This window comes from Panthera tigris, chromosome C1 (assembly GCF_018350195.1).
Source record: "Panthera tigris isolate Pti1 chromosome C1, P.tigris_Pti1_mat1.1, whole genome shotgun sequence".
NCBI classification, from domain to species: domain Eukaryota; kingdom Metazoa; phylum Chordata; class Mammalia; order Carnivora; family Felidae; genus Panthera; species Panthera tigris.
This window is the reverse complement of record NC_056667.1, coordinates 16,947,476-16,958,929: the sequence shown is the minus strand read 5'-3', so window position 1 is coordinate 16,958,929 and position 11,454 is coordinate 16,947,476. Positions and strand designations below refer to the sequence as shown.

Genomic DNA, 11,454 nt, shown 5'->3' with positions numbered 1-11,454 from the left:
TTTAAACATTTATTTATTTTTGAGAGACAGAGTGAGACAAAGTGAGAGTGGGGGAGGGGCAGAGAGAGGGAGACACAGAATCGGAAGCAGTCTCCAGGCTCTGAGCTGTCAGCACAGAGCCTGACGCGGGGCTCGAACCCACAGACCGTGAGATCATGACCTGAGCCAAAGTCGGACACTCAACCGGCTGAGCCACCCAGGTGCCCCTAGAAAGGCTCTAAAAAAATCAATGTATTTAAGTATCTAGGACACTCTTACACATTAAAATTATAATCCATTCATTGGACATAAATAAAAGCCCAGAGTGCTTTATAATTTTCCTTCTAAATATAACAGAAAGAATAGCAGAAGCTATCTCTCTGAACATCTGCAAGTTTTCCTTACCTTGGGGGATTGGCTTCCAATTCTTGAAGTTTTTCTTCTAGCTTTCCTTGTGTTTCAGCTAATTCATCATATTCCTGATAAAGTTAAGAGAACTGGGTTGATCTTGATGGGTCAGAGACCAACCTCGTCATTTATACCACAAAGTGTAAGGCCTGGACCACATCCCTGTCCAGGTCCTATCCCTAAGGGTGCCTCAGCTTAAGGCTGGATCAGGGCAGGGAGAGGGCAGGCAGGAGGAGGATATAAAGGAATAGCATACAACTGTGCTACAAAATAAGAGTGGAAAAGAATAGCAACTACCACTTCCTGTGCATTCACCATGTCCCTAGCATGGGATAAAGCATTTGATTTTATTTTTTTATATAATTTATTGTCAAGTTAGCTAACATATAGTGTATACAGTGTACTCTTGGCTTCAGGAGTAGGTTCCTGTGATTCATCACTTACATACAACACCCAGTGCTCATCCCAACAAGTGCCCTCCTCAATGCCCATCACCCATCTTCCCCACCCCCTATCCCCAACCCCATCAGCTCTCTTTGCCTCCCTGTTCGTAACTATTTTTTTTCCTTTCCTTCCTCCATGATCTTCTGATAGGTTTTTCAAATTCCACATATGAGTGAAAACATGTATCTTTCTCTGACTTATTTCACTTAGCATAATATCCTCCAGTTCCATCCATGTTGTTGCAAATGGCAAGATTTCATTCTTTTTCATCGCCGAGTAGCATTCCATTGTGTGTATGTGTGTGTGTTGTGTATGCGTGTGTGTGTGTGTGTGTGCACACACACAATCTTCTTGGGATAAAGCATTTTAGATCCCTTAAAACTGGGAAGTATTAACCACATCACCGATGAGGTGATTAAGGAGTCTAAGGTCCCATGGCTAGGAGAGACTAAGTTAAGGATTTCAATCTGACAGTTTGAGATCAAATGACTGAAGTCCATGTCCATTATCATTATTCTAAACTGCCAGGGATAAACTGTGACAAGGAGCTAAACTGAGATTTAAGTAAGTTAAAGGGTGAGATTATGAAAACAAAGTAGAAATTCTGAAGAAAATGCAGATCCCAAACCGAACTAACCCATTCAGTCACCTTGGCTCCTGTTACCAAACCCCTGTCCTTCCTATCATAGGCACCTGTGATTGGCTAGTTGCTCTCCCTTTTCTAAAGTTTCCTAGATCTATACTCTTTTTTAGGATTCCTAGTAAACCCACTCAGGCATGTACGTATACCACACCTTGCACAGGGCAGTCAGATCCCTGTGTTTACTTTTCACTAAGAACTCTGCAGTGATATCTCTGGGTGGCTTGACCTCAGATGCTTCTTTGTATTGCTGATGGAGTTCTTTAATTTTCTCTTTCAAATTTACCATCTAAGAGGGAAAAATACAAATTTACCATTGCAGATAGTGATGTAATCCGTCTCCAAATCGCAGGCTTTGGTTCCTCCCCTAAACTGCTATTATACCAAAACACGTTACGATGCAAGGTCCTTAGAATTCTTAAATACCTCTTATACATCATATTTCAGGACAGGGAAAAAAATCCTGTATGGCTCAACACAGAGTTATCACATCATTATCAGAGAAGTAAGATCACCTCTATCTTCCAAAACAAATGGAGAACCAGGAGTGTTCCATTAATATATATATAATATACATTATATATATTCATATATATTAATATACATAAATTAACATATATATGTTATATATATTTATATTTCCAGGGAAAACAAAACACTACCAATTTAAGTTAAACTTATTGTTTTGGGAAACAAATTGTCACGACTCGTTTTCTAAATTATGTAAAAGGCTAAATAACCACACAGGACCATCCGAAGCCATTCCTAATGTTAGTTTCTCAGGTTTCTGATGGTATTGGGCCCCACAGCTATCCCACCAGCTGGCCATCCTCCAGCTTCTCTGCTCATTTCACCCGTGCCATAATCCACGAAGAGGCTGTGCCACAGACCTCTTCATTTGACAGGATGAAGAAACAAGGCACAGAGCGAGGGAAGAGTCTGGTCACAAGATGCACCCAGATTTTGCATTAAAAAGCTCCCCACAGGGGCTGTCCCACTTCATGTTTTCTTCCTAAGTTGATGTTGTGTTTGCAGCTGGTAGGAGGATCAGGAGAAACAAATGGTTTGGAGTCTGGAGCTGGGTCTCTGGGAAGTGGTGGGAAAGAAGAGCCCTCAACAGACATACCACTGGGGAATATCCCCATACTGGCACCTCAAGCCAAGTAATCATGGCAACAAATTATGGTCCTGGCTGTTGATCTGTTGTCTTCCTCAGTGGGAACTTCACCCCAGCACAGCGAATCTCCCTTTTATCACAGAATCCAGCAGAGGGCACTGGGCTACCTTTGCAACAGCCAAAGGGAACCTGACATAGGAAAGACCTATTTCCCCTGGCAAAAATTTACCAATAATATTGTACTGAAAGACTGACAGAGAAAAACAGTGCCTTTTGTTAGTCACGATTTTCTAAGGGAAAAAAAAAAACAACTTTTAAATTTCTAAAGGCTTTGCTCCTCCCCCCCCCTTCCCCGGCTGATGCAGCTTTAGCTATTAAGAAAATACAAAATTTCACCTTATTAAGAAGTTCTTTCAACTCCTCCTGAGTCTTCACTATCTTCTTCCAATGTTCAATTTGCTCATCTTTGACATGCTTTTCTTGTAACCTAAAAGAGATACTATGTATATATGCCTTGGCCACACAGCTAGCTTTGCAGCACAAGACAGGAGCCCATCAAAACCATTCAAGGACATCAAGACTGAACTTTCTAATACTCTGGAACAAGAAAGTTAGCTGGTGCCAAATTATTTTCTAGGTTATGTTAAATATAGTTCAGTACCATAAAAGCTGTGAAGTTTAGAATTGAGAGGGGACTTAAGGATAATTTAATTACTTTAAAAGGTTTTACTTTGGGATTTGATTCACATGAAAATAAGTGAAAACTAGCTCAAATAATACTTGCTGAAAAACTCAAAAACATAAACAGCAAATGTCTAAATGTAATTCACTATATAATAAGCAATATCAAAGTGCTTACTGAATGACAACTTCCAGTGCCTGCCCAAGGGACACAGGCTTATTATTGAGGACATTGAAGTCGAGCTGATGACTAAGGTAAGATGTAGCTTCCAGTAACCGGTTAAACTCTTGCTCTACCATTTCATCTTTCTCTTTAGGAACCTGAAAATCCGAAATATAGCAGAGTTGGTCCTTACAAAAAGACTAAACATAACCAGCCATGAAAACACAAATGCTCTATAGTTTTTAAAAGGTCAAAACATGTACCTCAAAGGGGGAACCTTTGAGGGCAATGATTCAAACTTTCTTTTCTATGAAGTGGTCAATTTCATTAAATGACATGTGAAATGTTTTGGCCCTGATATTTTCCTATTCTCCCAATTGTGCCATCAGAGCTGGGACTCCACCTCTATCAATAGCCACAGGATTCACACTGGTGCTAATTGGTGCTAACTGGAGTTATGTGGAGCACATAACTGACATGCACTGAGATAAGCTGGGCCGACATGCAAACGACACACTGGAGAAGTCTCAGAGAACAAAAACTATGTCAACACACCTGAGGACCTTCCAGAATAAGGGCAAGATGGAAAAATAAGAAGCCCAAGGTATTGCCTTCCCCTCAAAGATGAATTTCAGGTGGGAGTAGGGAAGAGAAAAGTGAAATTCATGGCTATTAATAAGAACACAATAGCACCTTCATTCTTTTGCAGAGTAACAGTGTTTTATGGCACCAGTTAGGTTCAGAATTGAATGTCCAAAGCTCTTAGACTGTGACTGACTGAGGTACCAGGTCTGGCTCATTATTTTGCAAGAAGAGAGGAGACTGCAAAGCAGATCATCAAGCTGCAAGACCGTGTTCCTAATCCTTACTGTGCCCCTGCCTATTGATGCCATCAGTTAGTTGACACAAATCCCTCTGCTACTGCTTAATTCTTAGAACCCTAAAGTAAAATGCATCTGCAATTCTCCTGAATTCGTGGTAGTAGCAAGACGGAAAAAGCATAGCTAAGGCAAGCATGTCTAAAGCAAGCATCTCTTGCCAGAATAAACCGGGGCATCAATTGGGAAATGGAAGTTAATATATGGAATTTCACTTTACAGTCAACCTAAAACTGGTTAGCATTAAAGAAAGTTCTAATAAACACTAAGGCCAAGGAGGAGTGATCTTTTAATCAGAGGTAACTTGTGGACAAGATCATCACAGTAAGACTCTCTCATCTGAAACTCCTTAGTGTTTGCCTTTCCAATTAAACAATTTTAAAGCACTAGTCTCTGCCCCTTTACTGAGGAGTCGCACAGTAACTCTGTAAGATGAGCCATGGTGTGGCAAAAGAATATAGCAGGAAGTACAATCTGAACCAAAACAAGAAAGGGAAAAGGACCATAACACTCTTTGGGAATTGTAGATACGACACCATAACTACTTATCCAATCAGTCATATTCCAAAGCATCAAATTCTAAAAGGCCACAGATGGGAGTGACCAGGAAATCTTTATGAATTTAGAGAATCCTCCTTGGCCTAAGAAATATAAATCCCTGAGAATCTTCCAGCTTATGCTGAGAAATAAGGCAGAGAATCAGGCTTTGGATGCTTGGTGCCCTTTATATATGAGTGGTACCTAAGACTTGGTGGATCCAACATCTCTAACCTACCCATTCAACTCCATGGCCAAAGAAAGGAGCTCTTAGTGACATCCCTACTTGTTCTGATTCCACAGCATCAGAGCTGATGGAAGAAACCCTCTTATCAGGAATTTCATTTACTTTCTCATCAGTTACTTTTCCTCAATGATGTGATGGGTCATATACAGAGCAACTCAAAGCAATGCTGAAATTTTGCTTGGTGTAATTCCTACAATGATGTTACCAAAGACATTTCTAGAAACTCTAAATTTGGTGCTTCTTTAAAAAAGGAAACAATTATATTTTTAATATACAATCTATACAGTTATGAGATCTTAACTGATCACAGATGCAATGTCCATGACTGCTTTTCCTGGAGTACAAAATAGTGATATTTCTATATGTGGCTTCAAAAATGCCCAGCAAGAAGATGCTATAGAAGCAAGAGGGACCAGATCACACGTGCCTCTGCAATAGGGCAGAATGTGCCAATACACAAGTGTGCAAATGGTACAGATTAAACTCTTCCAGTGTCAACTGGATGGCTTGCTTCAGACAAGCTTTAATCTTTGTAGCTAGGGTAACAGTCACAATAAGGAAGTTCATACTGAAAAAGTACGCAGCACTCAGGCTCAGTAACTGGGGTCCAGGGTGTGTGGTAGAGAAACATTTAAAGGGACACTGTCAAGGTTAGAGGGACCAAATTTGACCTTTTGTTTCTTCCCTCTGTCTGCTGAGCAGCCCACTTGATTCATAACACTTTCCCCTTTAATCCACCCACACCCCCCCACAAAAAAACCTTTTTACATGCGCTTTCAATGACAAAAACTCAAATGGCACCAGCCCAACATATAGGCGCAACTCTACAACAACAAACCAGTGTGAATGTATGATGGAGAGGATCCTTGGAAGGGAAAGATCTAAAGTTTCAAGCTTTTAATGGGTTATTGTAAACAGTGAAGAAAATGATTTGAAAAATTATTAAAAAAAAAATACCTTGACAGTGTCCTTTTAACCAGTGCAGCAGAGAGAGAAATAAACTGTAAATAACAGCCCAACAGCCACGTCAAGTTTAGTTTTGTACGACAGCAGTAAAATCAAGGCTTTAAACACATAGCATGACAGAAGCATTCTGTTAGCTCAGAAGCTGCAACCACCAGAGAAAGAAGGAACAGACTGTATAGACACCAAAATGGGAAAGTCAAGGCATATAAATGGGCAAAAGAAAAGCAGCTGGTGGGGATTGGGGGTGGGGGGTGGTGAGGGTGTAAAGGGAGATGGTGTCAGAAAGCAGTGAGGAATAAAGCAAAACTCAATAAAACAGAAAAGGAGAAACACAGAACAGTGACGAGAACAACAAAATCAAACAAACAAACAAACAAACAAACACCAAACCAAAAGATTACTGCCTCCTCTGACTGACAGCAAGGATGACAGACTGCATCTCTGGTCCACTGACTGGGGTCCACTGCTCTAATTCGAGACTCCGCTCTTCAGAATAAGAGAAACAGCACTTAGGCCCCATCCGTTTTCCACCTAGTTAAGCACTTTTAAGACTGTTGCCAGAGAGACCAGGGATAGTTCTGAAACCTGGAGTTTTTCCCCATTAACTTTAAAATTCCACTTCGAAATTTAAGAAATATTTGGAAAACAGCAAATACCTGTCCATTAGGAAATCAACACTGGGAAAAAACCAAAATGTATTTTTGATATATTTAAATCTTGAATCTGTTTCTAAAATCAAGCTGGTCAGGTATGTTCTACTTGACAATGAAAAGAACTGACAAACCTGAGCAGCCCTTAAGTACCTGTTTCAGGTTACCATCTTCCCCTTGGTGAGAACCCTTGAACTGTTAGTTCCACGAATAGTTGTTGAAAGGAGCTGAAATACTGGCCATCTTTAAACACAAGTCACAATTTTAATTTTACCTGGCCATTCTATTCTAGCTTCTTATACTGCATCCTGAGAAAAGAACCTTGCAAATGATTGCAAAAGGCTAACAAGTACCATGTTGATGGCAGCTGGATTTCTAGATTACAACATATTAAGAACCTATTAACAACAAATTAAGAAGGAAAAGGATCTCTGATATCATTTTCTTTTTAAAAAAAAAAAATTTTTTTTTTTAACGTTTATTTATTTTTGGGACAGAGAGAGACAGAGCATGAACAGGGGAGGGGCAGAGAGAGAGGGAGACACAGAATCTGAAACAGGCTCCAGGCTCTGAGCCATCAGCCCAGAGCCCAACGTGGGGCTCAAACTCACAGACTGCGAGATTGTGACCTGAGCTGAAGTCGGACGCTTAACCGACTGAGCCACCCAGGCGCCCCTCTGATATCATTTTCTAGCAAAGAATCAAACAAAAAGGGTATCACTTGACACAGATTTTTTTTAAAACAGATTTCGATTCTGACTTTTCAGAGCCATTTATTTCTCTATGAAAGGCTCCAAACAGCTCCTTCAAACTAAGAATCTGGTGAGTCTCACGGCTCTGAATGGGTACAACCTTGATTGCTTTGATCCTGTAGAAATTATATGGAGCATCCCTGAACAAGGCTGGGGGAAGAGCAGCCTGTGTATCTAGCCCATGTAGAATACATTTAAGGAGAACCAAGCGACTTTCTGGATAAGGTCCCTAATCCTGCAAGAAGTCATCTCATAGGAAGGCAGCTCTCCTTAGTCCTACCTCTAGTTGCACTGTCATCATGAGGTCTTTAGTAGGTCTTCAAAACACTGCCCATTTCTCTGACTTCCAGTCTGCATAAGTTCTCTAGCAGCAAGGCAGACTGGAGTTATGGGCAGGTAGGTTCTAGACACCCAAAGTTCTGAGATTTAGCCAGAGAAATCCTCAGGAAGAGTAATACAATGAAAAATAGCTATAGTGACCCAATTTGACCAACAGAGGCTTTGGTAAATCTCTGCTGATACCATTTCCATGCACTTCTAAAATTATGATCAAACGAAAGATTAAGATTAGTACCTTTGGTAAAACCTGGAAGAAAAATTTACATCGGAAGAGTCTTTAATTTAAATTCCCAAATAGCTAAAAGAAAGGAGATATAGCATTATATAATCCCTAAAGGGAGAATAAGAACAACAGGTGTGTCCCTAATCCAAATAAGATTCATTGTGATTCTAGAAATGGAGATGGTTGCCTCCTCCCAATTTTTTACCTCATAAGAAATCTTTAGGAGGTGTCATAGACTTCCATAAACCAGTAACTAAGCTGTGTGAAGGCACACACAACATGTCTAAGGAGTTCACTCTAGTAGTTTCTAGCACATAGTAGAGATGCTCCATAAATTTATTAAATGAGTAATAGAGGTGCTCCATAAATTTATTAAATGAATAATAAAGTTTGGAAAAGCAAAGTCAGTATTATAACTATATTTGAAAGGAAAGTAACTATTTTACAACTTTAGGAACATTAAAGGCAGGCATGAGATTTTTTTGATTTATAAACTGTAAAAGAGAAACTACCATTAAAATACTAAAACTATTTCCACAAAGGAATAGGAAGACTGAAAAGGGCAGTAGTTCTGTGTCAAAAGTGTGACTAACCTAATAAGCATCACTGTATGTGAATATAGGCAAAAACTTGGTAAACTGTGGTAGGTACTGAGTATATACCCAATTAATGGCCTTTATAAAAGACCCAGTACTTGTTACCTGTCAAGTGTATTTTTCTTCCTCATAACAGTTGAGCCACTCCCAAGGAGAAAATCAAGATCTGTTTCTCCAAGTAACTGAGTCTTTGGGCCTCACTTTGTAAAAAAAAAAAAAAAAAGAAAAAACAGAAGAAACAACTCCCTCCCCCCACCATGGAGACCAGAGATCTTATAATGAATACATAATGCTACAGCACCGAAGGAATTTGATTAAGGTACCTTTTCATTACTCAAAAAAGCCAAAACAAAAGTCGATTTTAAAGCCCCTGAGTTACTAGTTGGTGTACAGGAGATACAGAAAACATTTACAGTTGTATTTCTCCCATCTCCCCACCAATCCATGTTTCCAGTATCCTCACTGGTGACTCCCAAAATAGTTCTGAAATATGAATTACCCCTGTTTCCCAACTATCTCCATATCCAGTTACAACATAGTTCACAGTTTAACTCCATCATCAGTCAATCTGAGGGCAGCTGTTGTACTGGCTCTGTTTTTATAGGCTCAGAAGACACTTCTATTCACTGCGATATCCTATGTTAGAACCAAATAAGAAAGCCCTTGTTCTAGTCATCTGGAGCCATAAAAAAAGCTTCTATCAAAAACAAACACAGAAGCTCAACAGCCTAGCTGCCAGTGCACAACCACAGAGAATAAAGAAGTGAACTCTTTCAGGGATTCTTAGGATTGTGATTAAAACAACAAGTTAACAGAGCAAAAACCACTTGCTATGTGATTTTTCTCGCACAGCAGCAAAATGACTAGGGATGGTGGATGTGTTAAGACCGTATTACAAACGATATTTGTCACTCTGAGTTAACTGCTGACTTTGTGTAAGATGAAAATTAATTTCTATGTACTAACAGAACCATCACATCACCTTCTTTCGCACTGAGGCTGTCCACAAAGAATGAAGACAATCCCATTTCATTCGACAGTTTACTAAAGAAAATCAGTGGCTGAGTGAATGTCCACTCTAAGGCGGCGTTGATGCCTCCTCAGTATTAACTAATAAAAGAAAGCTCTTGGAGAAGGAGACTCAGCTGATGCACATAGGCAACTGGGGTTGCACACACTTATTCCAGCCCCCATCTTCTCTGAAGTACAGGCATGCCTCAGAGATACTGCATTCAGTTCCAGACCATAATAAACTGAGTCAAATGAATTTTTTGGTTTCCCAGTGCATATAAAAGTTTTTTTACACAGTACTGTAGTCTAAGTGTGCAACAGCACTATGTCTACAAAACAATGTACACACATTAGTTCAAAAATACTTTATTGCTAAAAAAAAAAATGCTAACCATCATCTAAGCTCTCAGTAAGCTATAATCACCGTTCACAGATTACTATAACAAATAATAATCAGAAACTCTGAAATACTGTGAGAATTACCAAAACCTGACACAGAGACACAAAGTTAGCAAATGCTGCTGGAAAAATGGTGCCAATACCCTTGCTCTATGCAAGGTTGCCACAAACCTTCAATTTGTGTTAAAAAGGTGGGGGGGGGGGCAATATCTGTAAGTGTAGTAAAGCAAAGTGCAACAGAACAAGGTATGCCTGTAAGGAAATTTGATCTGGAACACCAGGCAATATATCTTGGGTTCTACAACGTATTGACTACAATGACCCTATGCAAACACCATGTCTCAGCTTTAGATTCTTCCCCTGCAAAATGAGAGAATGAAGTAACTGACCTATTTAATCCTCAGTTTCTAAAGTCAAGAAACATATTTGCAATTATAAGCAAAATTAATGGAACTAGAAGCTCTTAGTGCCTGTCCCATAAGCCAAAAGCCAATCTACTGTTTAAAAAGTGTCCATTTCTACTTTGAGCTAGACTATTGGGAACAGCAAGATACAGAAACATTAACATGTCTTCTTATGTTTGATTAACTCAAGGCAAACAGGACTCAAAGCTGCAAAGAATTTTCTCCCAAATTTGACAGTGCTTGAAGAATCCTCCTTACTACTCTAGCTATTGCACCAAATAGGAACAAACTGACTTAGGCCATGCTTGAGGGGAATACTGGTATACTATCTGGAAACAAATGTCTTTAAAAATGTGTTAAAGTTCCTCTAACACCAAGAAAAGAGATAACCATTTCTCTAGAGATTTCTACTATAAAAAATTCTTTTTACTATTAGAAAGACTAAATAAACCTGTTCTACATTCAGGAGAGTCTAAAGAAAAAGACAATGTGTCTCAACGATCATCTTTGGTTTGGATTCCGTTACTTCTTGAGGATTAATGTAATACCCGCTTCAGAGACTTTGCTTCAATTCATTTCTCTACATTACTGCCTATCTACTTAAAACACCTATCTGCTCTCATCCCTCTGAAGTCCCAACCTACAAATCAGCACAGTAAGCAACACCCTACCCTCCACCCTCAACTTCAGCTTTGTATCTTACCCTCACCAGTATAATCTCATCCTCCTTCAGAAGCCTCTCCAAGTAAACATTTAAGAACAAAACAAAAAACCAAAAGGGGCACATGGGTGGCTCAGTTAAGTGTCCAGGTCTCTATTCCGTTTTAGGTTGTGATCTCACAGTTCATGGAATGGAGTCCCATGTTGGGCTTTATGTTGATAGTGTGGAGCCTGCTTGGGATTCTCTCTGTCCCTCTCTCTCTGCCCCTCCCTCACTTGTGCTCATGCTCTCTCTCAAAATAAATATTAAAAAAGAAAGAAAGAAAGAAAGAAAGAAAGAAAGAAAGAAAGAAAGAAAGA

At 39.6% G+C, this 11,454-nt stretch overlaps 1 protein-coding gene across 2 annotated transcripts in view; it reads right to left on the bottom strand.

Annotated features, from left to right (window-relative positions):
- The window catches only part of KDM1A (lysine demethylase 1A), a 61,794-nt gene that overhangs the window by 10,105 nt on the left and 40,235 nt on the right, over positions 1-11,454 (bottom strand). For both annotated transcript variants that reach the window (XM_042994635.1, XM_042994636.1), the window contains 4 exons: positions 3,448-3,590; positions 2,985-3,075; positions 1,626-1,760; positions 385-458 (listed from right to left, as the gene is read on the bottom strand). In XM_042994635.1, coding sequence (XP_042850569.1) covers positions 385-458; positions 1,626-1,760; positions 2,985-3,075; positions 3,448-3,590 — 443 coding nt within the window. The remainder of the gene's footprint in view (positions 1-384; positions 459-1,625; positions 1,761-2,984; positions 3,076-3,447; positions 3,591-11,454) is intronic.